We start from the raw sequence: 18,441 nt of genomic DNA, 5'->3' as shown, positions 1-18,441 counted from the left end.
TTAATAAGGTTTTTCTCCTGGGATGTTTCCCTTAGGATCATAAGCACATACAAAGAAAGGCCATAAACCACAAGTAACACTACTACACCCGAGGCGAACCGATTGACGCCAAACAACTTGTGTATAAGCCGAACAATCTTTACCTTTGGCACAAGAATTTGATGTGTAGTTATAATCGGACTTTTGACTAACCCATCTATCAATCGTTTGAAAACTACTCAAGGAACCATAACCTATACCAAGGTTTATACCATATGGAATCTTTGAACTCAAGTCTGTTGAACAGCCGCTTGATTTCCTCTTGTTAGCAAAGTCTTGTGCATAGGCTTCAAGGTTTTTGTCCCATGTATATGGATCAACCCCGACTTCGCGACGAGCAGCATTATGGCCATCTAGGAAGGTTTTATTGTCATCAGGTTTGATTTGGGATGAACAATGTTTGAATAACAATGTTATGGTGAAAAGAAAGACAATTGAAAATTGGAGTGACCTCATTTTTTTAAGGGGGGATTTGATTGAAACCAAATGCTAATGTAGTTGCTAGAAGAGGAGCATATGAATAATGAATGTGTTACTTACAACATTTATAGGATAAAATCATTTAATAGGCCAAAATTTGATGTAATATTTTTGGTATGTTATCTCACATGATCTTCTATATCAGGAAATAAATAACTAATGATAAAATTTTATCTCAATCAATATTTTCTATACTAATAGTGATCTGTCATTGGTATTCATACACTGTAGTATTCTTGTTAGGATTGACTAAAACTATTGAGTTGTTTTGAATTTTGACTTTGTAAATAATACAATTACAAGTAGAAATTTATACTACATATTAAAAGGTATTTTGAATCAAATTCATATGGCATGTGCCATTATCCCGTCTTTTTTTTTTTTTTTTTTTTTTTTTTTTTTTTTTTTGTTGCTATAATGCGATGTCATTACACATTTAAAAAAATCTAGAAACATTGATTCATATAAGATTCAAACTCTTGATCTCAAGATTGCATAGTAATTAATAGGAGCATACCCATTGTACTACGTCTTAATACATGTCTTCGGTAGCAAAAAAAAACAATTACATAATACGGAGTAACATAATATACACAATTACTTTGTATATTATTATACTTCCTCCGCATTTAAATAAATGAAACGTTTTCCTTGTGCACATATGCCAATGCAATACTTTGAATGACAATATCTTTAATAATATTAAAACTATTGAGTATTAATAGACTATTCAATGAGACGACTCACGACTCCAACAAGTACTCGGTATATGATCATTATTATTAGTCTCCAACAAACATTCTGAACTGAACTGAACTGAACTGAACTGATTGAGCTGAACTGAACTGAACTGATTGGAGCTCAACTGAACTGAACTGAATTGAGCTGAAACTAATATTTTATAAGAGAGGGAAATTAAGAGTTGAACTGAACTGAACTGATTGGAGCTGAACTGAACTGAAATGAACTGATTAGAGCTGAATTGAACTGAACTGAACTAAACTGAACTGAACTGAAATTAAGTAAATGTGAACAGGCCCTAAGTGAATTAGATGAATGATGCAAAAAGTCAAAACGTTTCATTTATTGAATGAAGCTTTTTGATAAAAACAAAGTACTCAGTATATGATCATTATTATTATTGGAGCCAGTTGAGCTTGATTAATTGTTATAGGTGTTATTTAAGTTTGATTAGATTGGTAATCAATTGCTTAATTCGATTTCTAAGCCTAGCTCCCTGTAGCAAGCCTAATCTTTGGAGCTTGCCTGTTATCTTAAACAAGTGTGTATTCGCACAAGGCAACTAGTAGAGACGAAGCTTTACTTTTTTAAACCAAAGCATTACAAGTATGACTACATGGAAGTATGGAACTAACTAATCAAGTAAGGTGTTATGCCATGTGACATTTTGATCATCCCTTTTGACATGAGGCCAAAATTCAAATCTACAAATCCACATATAAGTTACGTCCTCTAGAAATTATAGGTGAATATTTTGAAAGATAGAACTATATATAACCAAATGACTTGCCTAAATCTAACCATTATAGTGTCAAGAGTTCATATACTACAAGGGACAGATATCACATATTATATCATTTTATATTATTTGCAACGATTTAACATAAAGTATGAGTAGAAAATGTCTAATCATTGCAAATAAATTAAAATTGAGGTAGTATAAAAGTCCAACAAGTTTTTTGGTATTTAGAGAGTTACAAGAACAGCAGATGAAGAACAATCCCAAGATATCTTGAAATCGGGAGGAAAGCTCTAACCACATGAGCTGTCCCTCATCAAGTAAAGGGCATAATCTATTCACCTTATTTTCACTTATTTCAGGTCTAATAAGTTTAGATGAGTTTATTAAGTTCAGATTATTTCAATTCAGGAAAAATAAATCCACATAAGTTCAATTTGAAAAAAATAAGTTCTGATAAATGTTACTCAAGTTCAAATTATAATTACAATAAATTTTAAGTAATAAGTTCAATTAAGTTAAGATAAATTCAGATAATTCAAAGTTCTTAATATGACCACATCAACAATTAATGTAAAGAATAAAAAGGTGGTGAGGTGATAAAAAATACTCCGTATAAGATAATGAACATAATAAATGTATATAGAATTAACCTACATGCATGAGAATCGAGGATGAACCTAACTTTAAATGGTGTCATTGACATTGTTATTCATTCTTGGCGAACTAATTTAATATCTTGCCTTTCTCGTTGTTATTCTTTCTCAGTATTGAGTATGGTAAAGATCTCCAAAATTAATTCTCCTCTATCTTGTACTTTCTCCATCTTTTGTATGAAATACTTAGACCCGTTTACTTCACCTTATTTTTGTTGAACTGAAATTATTTTTACTGAAACAAAATTATACTTGCTGAATTTAAATTATTTTTACTGAACTTAAATTAATTTTATTGGACTGAAATTATTTTTGCTGAACTGAAATTACTTTTACTAATTCTCAATTATAATTCTTCTTTAAAAAAACTGAAATTTACTAAACTGAACTTATTTTTACTGAATTGAAATTATTTTTATTGAACTGAAATTAATTTTATTGAACCAAAGCATCAGCATTAGATATAAAAGAACGATAATTCGCCATTGCGAATTCCTTCATTTGTCACCAATTCCGCTTCGCATCAACTCGAAGAAGCTATAGTTCCTGCCAGAAACTCAAAATGTCGCAAAAATTGGACCTCCAAAAGTCAGAAATGGAGAAATTCAGGGAATGAAATTGACCTTGTGAAGACCATCAAGGGTGAAAGAGAGGAGCTCAGAAACGAAGGTTGCTGGTAGATTGAAGTAAGAGGAATGAGACCTGCAACTTCTTCACCATTGTCGCCTAGTTGTGAAGACGATGACAAGGATAACGACTCCATGGGTTCTGGAGAAGGGGGGCGTTGTCGTTGGGTGGATCCTGGAGAGGGGAAGATTTCGATGGTGGGGGTGGGGGTGGGGAAGGGGGCCGCCGGAGGAGGAGGGGTGGGAAAGTACGGCTGCCGGAAGGGATGAGGTGGTGTGAGATTGGGATGGCTGGTATTATTTTTTATTTTTTTATTTTATTTTTTTTTGTCCTATCACATAATAACACATGTCAGTTAAATTTAAAAAAAAAAAAATTACCCATTATACAGGTAACCAGTCACAAGGGACCAATAGAAGAAAATCGCCTATAAAGATAGGATTATTAGATAATAATCAAAAGATGGGATTATTAACAGCGAATCAACTAAAGGTGGGATTATTAGAATCAATTTTTCCTAAATTTTAAACATCATATGAACATGACAAATTGACAACTCCGAACTCATGAAAAATCATATACTTTTGAAAGTAAAAATTAATAAGTTCGTTTTATTTATTATTCCATTTCTCAGCATCTTTGTATCAATCAAATTACATAACTCAAAAGTATTTTATTTGATTAACAAATAATAATAAGGTTTATTATTAATTAATAAGGTTTTTGGCCAGGGATGTTTCCTGCAGGATCATAAACACATTTACACATACATATAAAGGCCATCCAGCGCCACAAGCAACACTACCACATCCGAGTCGAACCGATTTACGCCAAACAACTTGTGTATAAGCCGTACAATCTTTACCTTTAGCACAAGAATTTGATGTGTAGTTATAATCGGACTTTTGATTAGCCCATCCATCCATCGCTTGCCAACTACTCAAGCCTCAAGGCTTCGTACCCCGACGCGAGGTTCAACCCATACGGACCCTTTGAACCTTTGTCCGTGTTACAATCAGATTTCGCCTTGTTAGCATAGTCTTGAGCAAATGCTTCAAGCTTTTTGTCCCATGTATATGGATCTACCCCGACTTCACGGCGTGCAGCGTTGTGGCCATTTAGGAAGGTTTTATTGTCATCATCTTGGTTTTGGCATGAATGACATTTGAATAAGAATGTTATGGTAAAGAGTAAGGCAATTGAAAATAGGAGTGACCTCATTTTTTATTTTATTTTTTTGTTGGTTGGGATTTGATTGAAATCAATTCAAATGCCAATTAAATACATACGTAGTATATACTATATAGGTTGAAGAGTATGTTAAATTTTTTAATCAAAAAAAATTAGATTTTAATATTATTATTACATTCACTTGTTCACATTTAAATTTCGGTTACTAAAATATTTATATGTTTTTCTCTACTTATTAATTTGGTTTTAATAATAGTATATTTACTTGCATCTAAAATTTATATAAAGTCCAAATTTTATAGCAACTATATTTACTCAGTTTAATGTAAATAGCCATTTGACTTGAAATTACAATAATAGCTAGTGAAATACAATTCTATTAATTTATGATTGGAATATTATGCATGCATTAACTACTACTCCCTCCATCCCATAAAGAACGACCCATTTAGCCAAAACTTTGTCCCAAAAAGAATGACCCATTTGCTATAAAACACCCATCCATTTGCATTAAAACACCCACCAATTTGCTACAATATTTGTGCAAAATTAGCTTCCCCATATAAAAGTTTGATTTTTCATGTTATTTTATTACTTTCTCTCTCTATTTTTTTACAAACCCCACGTAAATTTATCTTTCCATATACTTTTACTTCTTTACTTAACTTCCTTAATACCCACGTAATCAACCCAAATGGGTCGTTCTTTTTGGGACGGAGGGAGTAACAAATAGTAATAAATGTTGACCTTGACTTGAAACGGTTGCCGTGAAAAGATTTTAAAGATGAGGGGTTATTGATTGCTTGAAGTTAAAAATAGTGTTTTGCTGATTTATTATTGTAACAGCTATCTTCCTTGGTGGTGTGTAAAATGTATTAAGCATTAGTTTTTCTAACAAACATTTTTATAAAACATTCCTTCACATACTGAAGACATAATATACAAAAGTCATGTATTTTCGTTGTTTTATAAGCTTCTACTCTTTAATACGCAAATTGTATAGGTTGGGGATTTATACGGAGGACAACGCATTGTTAATTCTCTGCGATTTGTATTTAAAGGCGTGAATCATCTTGAGGAGAACTGAAGGTTATTCGTGACTCACTCAATTAAGGGTATGTTCACATTTATTGAACTAAGTTGAGCTGAACTGAACTGAACTGAGCTGAAATGAATATTTTATGAGAGAAGGAAATTAGGAGCTGAACTGAACTGCACTGAACTGATTGGAGCTGAACTGAACTGAAATTAAGCTGAAGTGAACAGGCCCTAATTGTTCCAAAATATTTTTCCACTTTATATAATATTTCTTTATATTTTCCCAAATTTCTTGTATTATATTTCCAACGCTTATTTGATGCAATGTTTATAGGATAAAACTTTTATATAGTCCAAAAATTAGAGCTTATCAATTTGATAGATTGATATTTGATGTGCTTGTTCGGAAACTCTATCACATGTAATCTTCTATATTAATTAGACATGAAATAATCCATGATACGTTAAATAAGACTTGACCAATATTTTCTAATAAACTACCTAATAAAATCTAGATTTTGTGAGAATTTACCTATTAAAAAAATATTGTAAGAAACTACTTAATAAAAGGTAAAATGTTGTAAAATACTACCTCTAGTTGGATTTTCTCCGTTGATCTAATTTTCCGGCATTGACCCACCTCAAGTAGGCGGAATAAAATTAAGAAAATCCTCTCAAGCATAACCAGTTCTCTTCCATTATTATTGAAATCAAACATGGCAATGGTATGAGGTAAGACAATGTCCTCCCAAATAGCATGCATGGGAAAAAGAACTATAAATCAAAGCAACAAATAATTATTATATGATTCCCAACTTAGTTGACATTATACTCCGTATTAAGTACAACCAAAATAAACTAACAGGATTATAAGTTTTGTTACAACGAACATGATCAAAACATTTTTTCTTCAATCAATCAAAAACTCAACCTATTTGAATTGATTTAACAAAGGAAGAGAGTAATTGCATATAAAAATGTGTAGGAATTCAACTAATAAGGGCGTTGGCCTTCAATATTTCCCGGAGGATCATAAGCACAAGCATAGTAAGGCCATCCAGCACCACAAGAAACATTACCACAACCAACACGAACCGAGTTACGCCAAACCAATTGAGTATAATGAGCGCATTCTTTACCTTTGACACATGAATTTGTAGCGTAGTTATAGTTGTTCTTTTTACTAACCCAATCACCTATGACCGCCCAACCCATGCTAGCCTCATAACCCGACGCAATGTTCATCCCATATGGACTCTTTACACCATCTTTGACAATGCAATCAGATTTCACCTTGTCAACATAGTCTTGAACATAGGCTTCAATCTTATCGTCCCATGAAATTGGAGCTACCCCTACTTGGGCGCGAGCATTGTTATGCCCATCAAGGATGTATTGTTTATCACTTTTGTCAATGCATAAATTACTTTTGAATAAAAATGTCGCCGTATATAGTAATGAAATTGAAAGTTGGAGTAACCCCATATTTTTTTTGTTGTGATTTGATTGAATTGATTGCTAAAGGAATGATATAGTATGTGTTGCAACATATATAGACTAAATTTATATTCATCCATTTTGCTCGGCTAAACTAATGTAAATGCATGCATTATTTGTGGTTGATTCTTAGTCACAATTCAATTGATGAGGATTATATTTTCCCAAGGTTTTAATTTGGGAAAAATACAGATTAATAATTCCAACTATTGCCCATTTACCTACAATAGTCCCAACTAATGTTTATTCTGTAATAATCCCAACTATTCATCTTATTTTCCTCCAGCAGTCCTAGCAGGTCACTGACCTGCTACTACAGGTTAAAAGCCTACGTGGCATTTGTTTTTCCTTTTTTTTTTTTTAAATTTGTTGATGTTAAAAAGGTGAGTCAGCCTTACTTTGTTTTTTTTGCCCGTTATTTCTTCTTCTCTGTTTTCTCCTCTCCTCTTCTCCCCTGTTTGCTTTTATTTTATATTTTTTTTTGTTTGGATCTTCTTTTTAATTATCAATGGAAACAAGAAGGAATAAGTTAGGTGGGTCCCCAGCATCATCTTCAAGCTCTAGGGAAGGGTTGTATGCCACGACTAGATGCAGTTGTGGGTTGGAGGCGGTTGTGCGTACGGTGAAGAAGGGCCCTAATATTGGTTGCAAATTCTTTGGTTGTCCTAAATGGCCTGTAAGTTAATTGGCAATTTATTGAGTAAATTGTTGTTGTTGTTGTTGTTGTGGGTAAATTATTTTCAATTATTTGTTGTAATGTTGAAGTGAGTAGTTGCAATTTGATTGAAATTAGGGTTTTGTGAATTTGTACAGGATACAGAGTGCAATTTCATGAAGTGGGTTGATTGTAGCAATGGAGATGACTTGCGGTTTCAGATCTTTAAAAAGGAAACAACTATAGCTGAGTTGGAGATGCAGAAGTCTATGTTGGAAGACAAAGTGAAGAGGTTGCAAGGAAAGAAGGGAAATTTTGAGGATGAGTTGTTAGAGATGAAAGCTGAAGTAAGCCAACTTAGGATTGAGCTGATGAGGTGTTCAAGGACTGAATATAATTTGACAATGGCTCTGTTTTGTTCATGGTTGTTCTTTGGCATTGTGGTGTTGATGTTCAAGTAGTATTTTCTAGAGTAAATTAATGTTTAGTGAGAAATACCTAAGTAGCCAAGTCTTTGGACTTTGAATTAAGCAAATTATTGTTGTTTTAGGCACTGAACTTTGATGCTTGTAACCTGTGACTATTTATGCAATATGAAATAAAATTTGGATTCAAAACAGAAGTCATTTAATACTTCATACATTACTTAAGCTGTTATTTCATAATAAGTTCCCAAAATCCAAAATAAGTAGCCAAAAATACAAGCTACTCCTACTACCCCAAAATATTGGTAGCTAATTTTTAACACAAAATAAGTGAGGCTTAATTGTTTTGTTTGATACAAACACATCCTATACTGAGTTTGGTGAGGCTGGTTTGATTGTTGGCTTGAGCTCAGTCCACCTAAGTAATTTGTTGCTTGCTGACTCATAGCCTTCCTGCTCCTCATAGTTGTTGCTGTTCCTGCAAGCTCCCTTGAAGATTTTCCTCGTACCTGAAACAAGATTGCATTAATTATAAATTATACTGAACACTCTCATAAAACTATTATATAGTTATAGTGATGTTAACTTACATTGGTAAGGACAGATCCATCATCACCAAAAAGAACTCCAACACCCCTAGGTGCTCTTCTTCCTCTAGTTGTTTGCCCTCTTCCACCTCTTCTACCTCTTCCTGCACCCCTTCCCTGACCCCTTCCCTGAGCTCTGCCAGTGCCAGATGCCTAAGTCCCCACCTGTCCTGCATCTGATGGTCCTGCACAAGATTGAGACATCCCTGCACCTGAAGCTGAAGATGGTGGTAGGGATCTTCCTGTTTGAGGTTTTTATCCACCTCTTGCTCCTCTTCCTCCCAAAATAAGCCTTCCACCTCTTCCAAGCTGTGTGGGCTGGGCACTAATGTCATGGTGTGGTGGTGCATGCACTGCAGTAGAGACTTGGGCCTGAGGAGTTTCCCCATCTTTCCTAGGTTTACCCCTAGGCTTCTTTGTTGGTGGTTCACTGGGTTCCTCAACAGATGGCTTGTTAGGGCATTTTCTCTTGTTGTGTGTAGTTGACTTGCAAACTGAACAGGACATTTGAATTCCAGTTTTGGATAAAGAACCAAGTTTTTTGGGGTTCTCAAATGGGTCCTTAATTCTGTTTTTTCTTGGCCTCCCTAATCCTATCTTAATGGGAGGTGGTGCAAGGGGGCTAGAGACTTTTGGCCAATATCTTTCTCCTTCTATAGGAGGAATAGAACCTATCAAACAAGACACACAAGCTACAAATTACAAAAACAACAAGTGGCATGTTTATGAACAATTGATGAATGAAAGTAAGTTGAAATTGTACCTGCATATGCCTTCAAATAGTTCTCTCTAGTATAACATGGATCCACATAGGCCTCTACTTCTTGGTTTAGGAAAAAGATGCAGGCACAAGCATGACAGCAGGGAATGCCAAGCATATCCCATTTCATGCAACTACATCTTCTGTCTTCCAAATTAACCACAAGCTGGTCCATGTTATGAGAGACATTGAATAAAGTATCAGAAGAGGGATACACATTACAATATGCAGCCTTGTTTTTCTCCTTATTCAACTTATTCTGAATTCTAGGGCATAGGGCAGTTGTGCACTTAGTCATTTCTTGCCTTTTCTTCACAAGCCTTTGCATTAGCCCAGTTCTTATATCTTCAAGCATATACAGAAGATGTTTTGTTCTTGCTTGTATTATGTAACCATTGAAGGTTTCTGCAATGTTGCTGGTTATGGCATCTGTCTTCATTGAAGTCTTCATGAAAGCTCTACAGAAGCTAGGAGGGTTATATTTGGTGAATGCCTCAGCTGCATCAGTGCTTATTTCAGCAAGTTCAATCAGTGCTTGATCATAATCTGCCATGCTGTAAGACTTTGCAATTTTCCAAAATTGCAGCTTGAATTCATCACCTCTATATGTCTTGTTCCAGTGAGCATAAATATGTCTGGCACAATGTCTATGCTCAGCTTTGGGCAAGACATTTGACACAGCATTGAGTATTTCCTGACAAAAAAGACAAACCAAAAAGTAAGAATGCAAGGTTGTATATGACTTTTAACTGCACACTTCACTACCAAGGTTTTGGACTTACTTGGTGTTCATCTGAGATGATAGCAACTTCATATCCTTCACCCAACTCAAGAAAACTCTAAATATGTTTAAAAAACCACTCCCAGCTCAAATTGTTTTCTCCTTCTGTAACAGCCCAGGCCACTGGGTACATCTGGTCATTTGCATCCCTGCCAACTGCACACAGGAGCTGACCACCTAGAAAAGTCTTCAAAAAACAAGCATCAACTGCTAGAACTTTCCTACACCCTTCTTTCCAACCTTTTGCAAGACCCTCAAAACACATAAAGAGCCTTTGGAATACTGGTGTAGGCAACTTTGTCTGCACTGTGATTAACTGCATGTGGCTACCAGGACTGCTCTTCTGAACAGCAGCTAAATACCCCCCCCCCACCTTTTGGTAATGGTCATGCATATACCCATGTAGAAGCTTGTGTGCTGCATACTTGACTTTGTATGCAAACACCCTATTCACTATCATCTTGTATGCCCTCTTTATACATTCCACTATTTCCTTGGCTGGCCAGTGAGGTCTTGTTTTAAACACCTCTAGAAACTGCTGTGTAATCCATTTGGCCTTCAATTGTCTGTTTTTCTTCATGTTTTTCTGACAGGTGTGGTTATTACACACTCTCTTTATCAAAATTGCTGTCTTTCCAGTATGTCAGGAACCATAAACTCTAAATGGACACCCCTTAATACACCTTGCTTCAATCCTTTGTCCCCTGTTCTTATTGCTATTGCTAATTACTAAGTTTTTCCCTTGAAATACAGCATACTTAGAAATTGCTTCCCTAAAGTCATCTCTTTTTGCAAACCTCAAACCAACTCTCCAACTGAACTGTGAAAAGTCAGGGCTAACTAGCAAAGCAGATCTCTTTGTCCTGCTACCCTCATTCCCTTCAGCATCAGATGGTGGTGGGGAGTTCTCTTCCTCCTCAGTATCTTCATACTCACTCTCATGGTCAGACTCATTATCTGCCTCTTCCTGCACCACAGTACTCTTTCCCTCAATTGCTTCTTTAGCCAACTGTGCTGCAGCCTGTACTAGTTGTGTGGTGCAGCTCTAAACTCTCTCTCTAGCTTGGCTGTATTCCTCATCACTTATTTCAGAATCATAATTATCCCCTTCATCTAAAATGGCCTCATTGTACTTATCCTCTAATTCTGCATCTAAGCCATCCAAACCAGTGAGGAAATTTTCATTTTCCAACTCCAACTCAAATTCATCATCCTGCTCATCCTCAGTGCATACTCCATCAAAAAAGGGTTCTGCAGCTCCCTTCCCTTTGTCACTACACTCTGCTAACACACCTTTGCCTTTATCTGTCAGAGGATCATAATTTGGGTTTGTATCATCACTTCCACCACTATAGTAACCTTCACACAACTGATCTAATCTAAGTGGACTATCTGGCCTGTCATCAAGCCAATCATACTCATCATCAGCAACAGGTTGAGAGGTGTGTGGTGGACTGGTTGTATTTCTGGGTGATGTTGTTTTTGGAGGGGAAGTGTGTTTCAGAAAACCTAGATCTAAAGTATTAAAAGCATTATGGGTAAGGTTGGGGGAAGTTGGGGCATCTATTGTCTCTTTGAGGGAGTTGGAAGATGCTTTTTTGGGCAGCCCTTTTTGAATTAATGGTGGGGCAAGTGCTTTTTTGGTCCTTGGACTTGTCCTAACCTGAGTCAACACAGTTGGTGGGCCCCTTTTAGGTGTCATTTTCTTTTTTTTAAGTTTGGATGGTTTTGGAGAAGATTGGGAAGCTTGTGTCAGTGGTTGGAAGTGTCTTACAACTTTTGGTTCCTCCATTGGCTCAAGCACTGGTGACTCATCTCTATGCTTTACATACAACTCCACACACCTATACTTCACACCCAGCTGAGCTAGCTCCATTACATCAGCATCATCATGGACTTTCCTAAGTCCATTAGTCATACTTAGCCCAGGCACCAAGTAATACAGACCAACAACAGCTTTCCCCTCACTGCAACACTCCTTAGCTAACTCCATTATGTCAAAGAAACTTAACAAATCTGGGTCAATTTGCTTAGATTTACCTCTCCCCCCCCCCCTCATAAACCAATTCACCATTATTAACATGCTTGAAGTACCCATTATGCCAAAACTTCAGAGCAATATACTCACACATTTCAACCTAACAACTACAACAATAATTCACAATTACTAACACACCCACAAATAATACAGTAAACCACAACAAACAACAATTAAAATTGATTATAATTCACAAATCAACAAAACCCAGAAAATCTACCCACATGCAAATCTAACACACCCAAAAACTAATTATAATTGTCAATAATCTCTGTAAATCGAATCATTTAGACAAATAAATGAACAATCTTTGCGAAATTTAAAAAAACTAGGGTTTACCTGAGCAAAGCTTCACTTCACTTCTTCAATGGTGTCGCGAAAGCTACCCCACCACCGTCGCACAGTAATTCCTCTAAATGGAAACTCAAATTCGAAAGTTTTTTTCCAATTTGGGAAACTGAATTATGGGTGGAGAAGTTAATTCGAAGGAGAGAGTGTTAATGGCGGGACTTAATTTTTTGGCAGAAGGTGGTTGAGGGTGATGACATGGCGCCTACTTTGGGTGGGAAATGAATTGACGAGAAAATGAGGAAGGTCAACTAAGCTTTTTGTCCAACTCAGCAAGCCAAAAGGAAAAATAAAGGTAAAATAAATTATTTGGGAAAAGGTTAACTTGGAAAACCGGTTTCCAGTCAAATGGGACTGCTGGAGGAAAATAGGATGAATAGTTGGGATTATTACAGAATAAACAATAGTTGGGACTATTGTAGGTAAATGGGCAATAGTTGGGATTATTAAACTGTATTTTTCCTTTAATTTGCATGACCAATAATCCAGTATATTATTACAAGTATCACGTTCTAAAATTAGGTTGCGTAAGCTAAATGTAAATGCATGCATAAATTGTGGAAATTTTTTTATCATTTTTATCGATCTCTAATTAGATCATTATAAACTTTTGGAGGTTTAGGTATGCTTTTGAAAATGTTCTATTATCAATTGTTTACGGCCACGATTAATGCAACATGAAATTGTTGTTCATTGATATCTTACATACATTGCGTGCACCCAGAGATTTAGAGAAAGTTTTTGCTCTAATCATCAAAATTTAACCATATTACTTTGGTATTGTATGTTCAATCATCTATATAATTTTTTCACTCTCTCTCTCTCAACTACTTAAATTTAAAAATTTTATAGTAAAGTAATCAATTTTATTTCTAGAATTTATACTTTCATTTTTTTGTTTCCTTTTTTTTGTGATTAGTATTCACTAGCCGTCTACGTTTTTGTATGTTAAATTGTTAAGTCGAATAGCATTTGAGATTGAACGATTTTGATTAAACTATTTAAGAGTCGACTCGTATACGGTGTAATAGAGATTTTATGAACTTGATTGAAGCTATGTTCACAAAATCCACATTATTTTGTAACTGTAAGTATAGTTGTGCTTTTTATTACTCCGTAATTATTATGCTCAAAATTTGGAAATGAACATGCATTCCCCAAAAAAAAAATGGATGTGAACATGGGCGAAACGCCAGACAAACAAGCCCATTGGAGAAAGCCCATGTTTATCTAAGAGCCCAATAGGCTAGCTTGTTTAACCCAGACTGCTGCTACACAACTAGCATGTGGAGTCTCAACTTATACCCTAGCCACAAACTCATTTTTCTCATATAAATCGTGTACTGACCCAAATTTTTTAGCATTATATCCATCCAACAACTTAACCCATCATTTTTCATTTCAAAATTTCACAGTATATACAAAAATAGGTCAAGGTCAATTACTCCGTAGTGTAATATGTCAAATGTATACTTTTAACTACTTGTTTGCTCTTTTCATAAGCCATCTCTTACTATTTAGCTCGATCATTAGAGCTAAAATATAAAATTAGCTTTTATTTTAAGATGGTCTCTTTGACCAAATTTGTAGTAGTGGTCCTCAATTATTTAGCTCGATCATTAGAGCTAGAATATAAAATTAGCTTTTCCAAGCAAATATGTGAAATGGGTTCCTATGAAATGTGAACTTAGTCTTTGAGTTGTGAGTTTGTGAATTTGTGATTATTGCAAGAATTCTAAAATAATGTTGTTGTGGTTGTATAATTCTATAAACCAAATTCCTCAACAAAAAATTATTAATGAATGAAATAAATTAAATCTCATTTATTTCAAAATGAAGAAAAGTTGCAGGTGGAAATGCGGAATGGAATGGATTATTATATTTATATTTTGGTTTGTGGTGTTTGGTACGCCGTCAGTGATCCTCTACCGTTGTTAAAATTTTTGTCCCGCCACTACTTACATGTAGCATTTATCAAACCATTCCTTTTTCAGTTATTCTGTATGAGATCAATAATTTTAAACATAATTTTCGTCATTTAATTATCATTTATCAAAGCATCATACAAATATGTAAAAATTATAATTTTAAAAAAAAAATTAAAAAGGTCCTCCAAGCTGCTCCAAAAGACAAAGCGTAGGCTCCATCATATGTGGAAAAAATGAAAAAAAATTCAAGACATGAAGATACTTTAGACCTACACAATAACTACTTAACTAGTACTGTAGTCGAATGTTTGCCGCGCCAATTAGCAACTCTAATTGCACTAATCGCGGATATTAGTGGACTATAATTGCTAAAGTAGGGTAATTAAAAACCCAATTATGGATAAACCCGCCAAATTAATCCTAATTAACGTAAAGGTGGTATAAAATAGTAACGGTAACAGTTAACCGAGAATCACGGGGTATAAAGTTGGATAAGTCTTAGAAGACTGAAATATAGATATGCAACATTATTAATGTCTTAATGATCAACTGTTGCTCCAATAGTCCCATTATATGCGCATGTTAGAACTCTCTACGTCAATGTCATCAATTAAAGCCTTTTATTTAATTCTAAAGTTAATGGCATAGTTAGAATCCTGCTCAATCTTAAATACTCTATTTAATCAATCAAGCAATTATAAGGTTAGAAGTTTAGAACCCTACAATCTTATTGTGTAGGTAGGCATATCATTCAATTGGGTCATATATATGGGTCGAATTTGAGTTGTGTTACTTGCGAGGTTGGGTAATTTTGGGCTCAGTCATCATAGCTCGGAGTTTTAGTCATAACATATAAGAGGGCGTTGCGATGATTTCATCTGATTAAATAGTCCATAAAAGTATTTTTATGGAGTGCAAACTTCTAAAGCTATTTCTTTGAGTACCAATATGTAGCTAAATATTGCAAAGCATATAACACCATTAAAGTTAATGTTCTACCATTAATGTTCTATCTAGAGAATATACTCCCTCCGTTATGATTTACTCGCAACAATTATCATTTATGGGTGTTACACATTACTCGCAACAAAAAAAAAATTCCTTATATAGTAAGGGCCTGTTCTCTTACGTTGAAATTCAGTTCAGTTCAGTTCAGCTGAGTTCAGTTCAGTTCAGCTCAATTCAGTTCAGTTCAGTTCAGCTCTTAATTTCCTTCTCTTATAAAATATTCATTTCAGTTCAGTTCAGCTAAGTTCAGTTCACTTCAGTTCAGTTCAGTTCAGTTCAGCTGAGTTCAGTTCAGTTCAATTGAGTTCAGTCAATGAGAACAGGCCCTAAGTTTTTGTGGGCAAAAAGACAGATTTACCCTTACCTTTTTTTTTAGATTGTTTAAGTGTGTGTTAAACACATTGCTTAATTTGTTAATCTAATTTACTGATTTCTATCTACACTAACAATTCCCACCAAAATTAACCCCTCCTCTTCTTAAATCATCAACCACCTTTCATCTTCCAACCACTCAATTGAATGTTCTTCATTCAATTCTCCTCGAAGATGTAGCCCAGTCTTCTCTTCTTCTAGAGAATTCTCCAGAACGAGCTCATAAACCCTAGATATATTCATCCAGCAAACTTTCTCTCTCCTCTACCTTCTATGTTCTCTCTCTTCCCTTTTCACTGTAAAACCTTAAGAAAATTTCCTCTGCAATTTCTAGAAAATGAGTTCCAAAAAAAGAGAGCTGAAGTCCCTTAAATCAGATGAGAAGGACGATGTGAGCACTCTTTACGTTGCTAGACGTGGAGATGGAGTAATGAAGCCTGTGCGAAGGTGCTCTGCGATGTTTGCGAGGTACAAGAGTGGAAAAATTGGGGCAAAGCTGGTTTACCACTCCAGCGAAGACGAGGATGATGCTGTGGTTGTAGATCCACCCACAAAGGTGGTTGCTGAGGTGGTAGATGTTCCAGATCTGCTTGAATCTGCTGGTGTTGCTGTTCAACAGCCAGTCGGGGAGAAGGAGTCCCCAAAAGAAGGTGACCTGGAGAAGGAGGAGAGTCTTGGAAAGGAAGAAGGCGACGCTACCTCTCCTAGGAGACATAAACGCTCCAAATCTGTCTTCAAGGAAGACTACAGCGACTGGGATCCAGGGTACTTAGCGTATCTTAGGGATAAATACCCTAATGACTTCCCCCCAGATCTTTGAACAGCAGCGTAACTATGACTAAACCCTAATTGCTTTAATTTCTGTTTAATTTGGTGATGTTGTTGCCTGTTTGCTATGAGTTCCTGATGTTTGATCTGTTGCTATAATCTCTGTTGCTTGTTTGATCTGAGTCCCTAATGTAGTCTGAGTATGTTGGTGTGTGTTTGTGTTTCATTGTTGTTGTTCATTGATTTGCTATTGATTATGATGATTAAGTGAATGGGGATGTTGTACTGTATGGATGATGAGCATGGTTTTGGTGGTTTCATGTTTTTGGTGTTTATGTGTTGGTGTAGTTGATTCTCAAATGTTGTGTCTGTGGCTTGTGGTTTGAGACAGTTGAATTTGAGTCCCATTGTAATAATGACTGTGTGACTGAACCTCTGGTGAATTGGATCCCATTGCTGTGTGTGTGGCTTATGCACTGACTCATTTGAGATTGAGTCCCATTAGATTACTGTTTGAATGAGGCACTGAGTCCCTGATGTTGCTTGTATGCTTGAGTAATTGAGTCCCCCTCTTGTGATGTGCCTCATTGTCCTTTGTTGATCCAAATGATGAAGGCACTCAACTAATTGTACCCCCTAATAAAGGATGCTCCAACAATTTCATTATGAAGTTGTTGTTGAGGTGCCTTGTTAGGTTGGGGTATATGTAGAAATACACACCCATCTGATGGATTTTTGTCATACTTTAGAGGTGCCTTTTGAATGGTTTCATTTCATTTCTCAAAAAGTTTTGAACTTTACAAATGTACTAGCCCATATACACTTGTATGTCATGACTGCCTAACTAAACTACCTAAGTTACTTCACAAAATACACCTAACCATTACAAAAACAAACAAAAAACAAGTTTTACTTTTAATGGTTGTGTGTGGCAGTCCATGAACTTGAATAGCATCTTTTGTCAGTCTTCAATCTTCAAAAAATTGTCTCTTGCATCTTCATCTTCAAAAAGTTGTCTAGTTGCATCATTCTTAGTCAGCATCTACTTCCATATCTTGTATCTCTGGTTGAGGCCCTGTAGTAGGAACAAAAAGGGTTTTGAGGTAGTTCACAGTGTCAGCAATGAGTTCCCTGCTTACCTTTAGTATGTCTTTCAAAGTCCCTTCCCTTGCCTGTCTTGTCTTTGACATGTGTGGTGGGTTAAAGTTATTACCTCCTTGCTTCTCAAGCACTTTTATCATGCATAATTGGAGAGTAATCCATGTGTATCTGTTGAGGGTTGGATCAAAAACCTCAAATGCCTCTACCACCTTCTCAATAAGTTCATCCAAGTTTTTTGGGAAGGACTGATATTGGATAGACTATATGACCTTAAATAAACCAAGGTCTAACACATTCAAATCAAGGGATTAGGCAGGCTGGAAAACAAATTGAATGTTGAAACCATTAGCTTGTGTTGCTGCCACAAATTCTTCATCATTAGGCACTTGATGTGGCCTTGCTTTGTCCCACTGTATTACAATGTTCTTGCTTAGTTGTTGTGGCCATTCAGCATGAATAGTAGGAATGATTTTGTTTAAAATCATCTCTCTAATAGCACCTCTGTTGACACTTTGAATTGCTTTGGTTTCCATAGTCCCTGCCTCTCTGTTCTTGCTTTTTTTCTTTGCCATTTCTTGCTTCACAAAAGGGAAAAGCCCATACTTCCCTGAGTGCAGTAGAGTCCCATCATGTGCATATAGTGGCTTCCCTATCATCCCCAT

General features: G+C 35.6%; 4 protein-coding genes across 4 annotated transcripts; all 4 read right to left on the bottom strand.

The window, feature by feature from the left end:
* On the bottom strand, positions 1 to 495 carry LOC145616818 (pathogenesis-related protein 1A1-like). Its single transcript, XM_081671541.1, has one exon. It carries the CDS (start codon positions 493 to 495, stop codon positions 1 to 3), a length of 495 nt encoding a protein of 164 aa, XP_081527667.1.
* Positions 496 to 6,504: 6,009 nt separating this feature from the next.
* Positions 6,505 to 6,996, bottom strand: LOC145616817 (pathogenesis-related leaf protein 6-like). Its single transcript, XM_081671540.1, has one exon. The coding sequence runs from the start codon at positions 6,994 to 6,996 to the stop codon at positions 6,505 to 6,507; it is 492 nt and encodes a 163-aa protein (XP_081527666.1).
* Positions 6,997 to 8,930: 1,934 nt separating this feature from the next.
* Positions 8,931 to 10,796, bottom strand: LOC145616816 (uncharacterized). The gene is made up of 4 exons (XM_081671539.1): positions 10,329 to 10,796; positions 10,218 to 10,274; positions 9,439 to 10,129; positions 8,931 to 9,346 (listed from the first exon to the last, which is right to left on the bottom strand). Exons 1-4 carry the CDS (start codon positions 10,794 to 10,796, stop codon positions 8,931 to 8,933), a joined length of 1,632 nt encoding a protein of 543 aa, XP_081527665.1.
* A 6,913-nt stretch (positions 10,797 to 17,709) lies between these two features.
* LOC145616815 (uncharacterized) lies at positions 17,710 to 18,441 on the bottom strand. Its single transcript, XM_081671538.1, has 2 exons — positions 18,106 to 18,441; positions 17,710 to 18,024 (listed from the first exon to the last, which is right to left on the bottom strand). The coding sequence occupies exons 1-2, from the start codon at positions 18,439 to 18,441 to the stop codon at positions 17,710 to 17,712; spliced, it is 651 nt and encodes a 216-aa protein (XP_081527664.1).

This window comes from Chenopodium album, chromosome 26, assembly GCF_948465745.1.
Source record: "Chenopodium album chromosome 26, dcCheAlbu1.1, whole genome shotgun sequence".
In the NCBI taxonomy this organism is placed as follows: Eukaryota; Viridiplantae; Streptophyta; class Magnoliopsida; order Caryophyllales; family Amaranthaceae; genus Chenopodium; species Chenopodium album.
The sequence above is the reverse complement of the archived record's forward strand: the minus strand, read 5'-3'. Positions and strand labels throughout refer to the sequence as shown.

Coding starts and splice junctions, on each gene's coding strand:
- LOC145616818 (XM_081671541.1), bottom strand. CDS start 495: ATGAGGTCACTCCAATTTTCAATTGTCTTTCTTTTCACCATAACATTG.
- LOC145616817 (XM_081671540.1), bottom strand. CDS start 6,996: ATGGGGTTACTCCAACTTTCAATTTCATTACTATATACGGCGACATTT.
- LOC145616816 (XM_081671539.1), bottom strand. CDS start 10,796: ATGAAGAAAAACAGACAATTGAAGGCCAAATGGATTACACAGCAGTTT. Junction 10,275..10,328: donor TGTACCCAGTGGCCTGGGCT/GTTACAGAAGGA, acceptor AAACATATTTAG/AGTTTTCTTGAGTTGGGTGA. Junction 9,347..9,438: donor CTATTTGAAGGCATATGCAG/GTACAATTTCAA, acceptor CTTGTTTGATAG/GTTCTATTCCTCCTATAGAA.
- LOC145616815 (XM_081671538.1), bottom strand. CDS start 18,441: ATGGGGATGATAGGGAAGCCACTATATGCACATGATGGGACTCTACTG. Junction 18,025..18,105: donor ATGGTTTCAACATTCAATTT/GTTTTCCAGCCT, acceptor ATCCAATATCAG/TCCTTCCCAAAAAACTTGGA.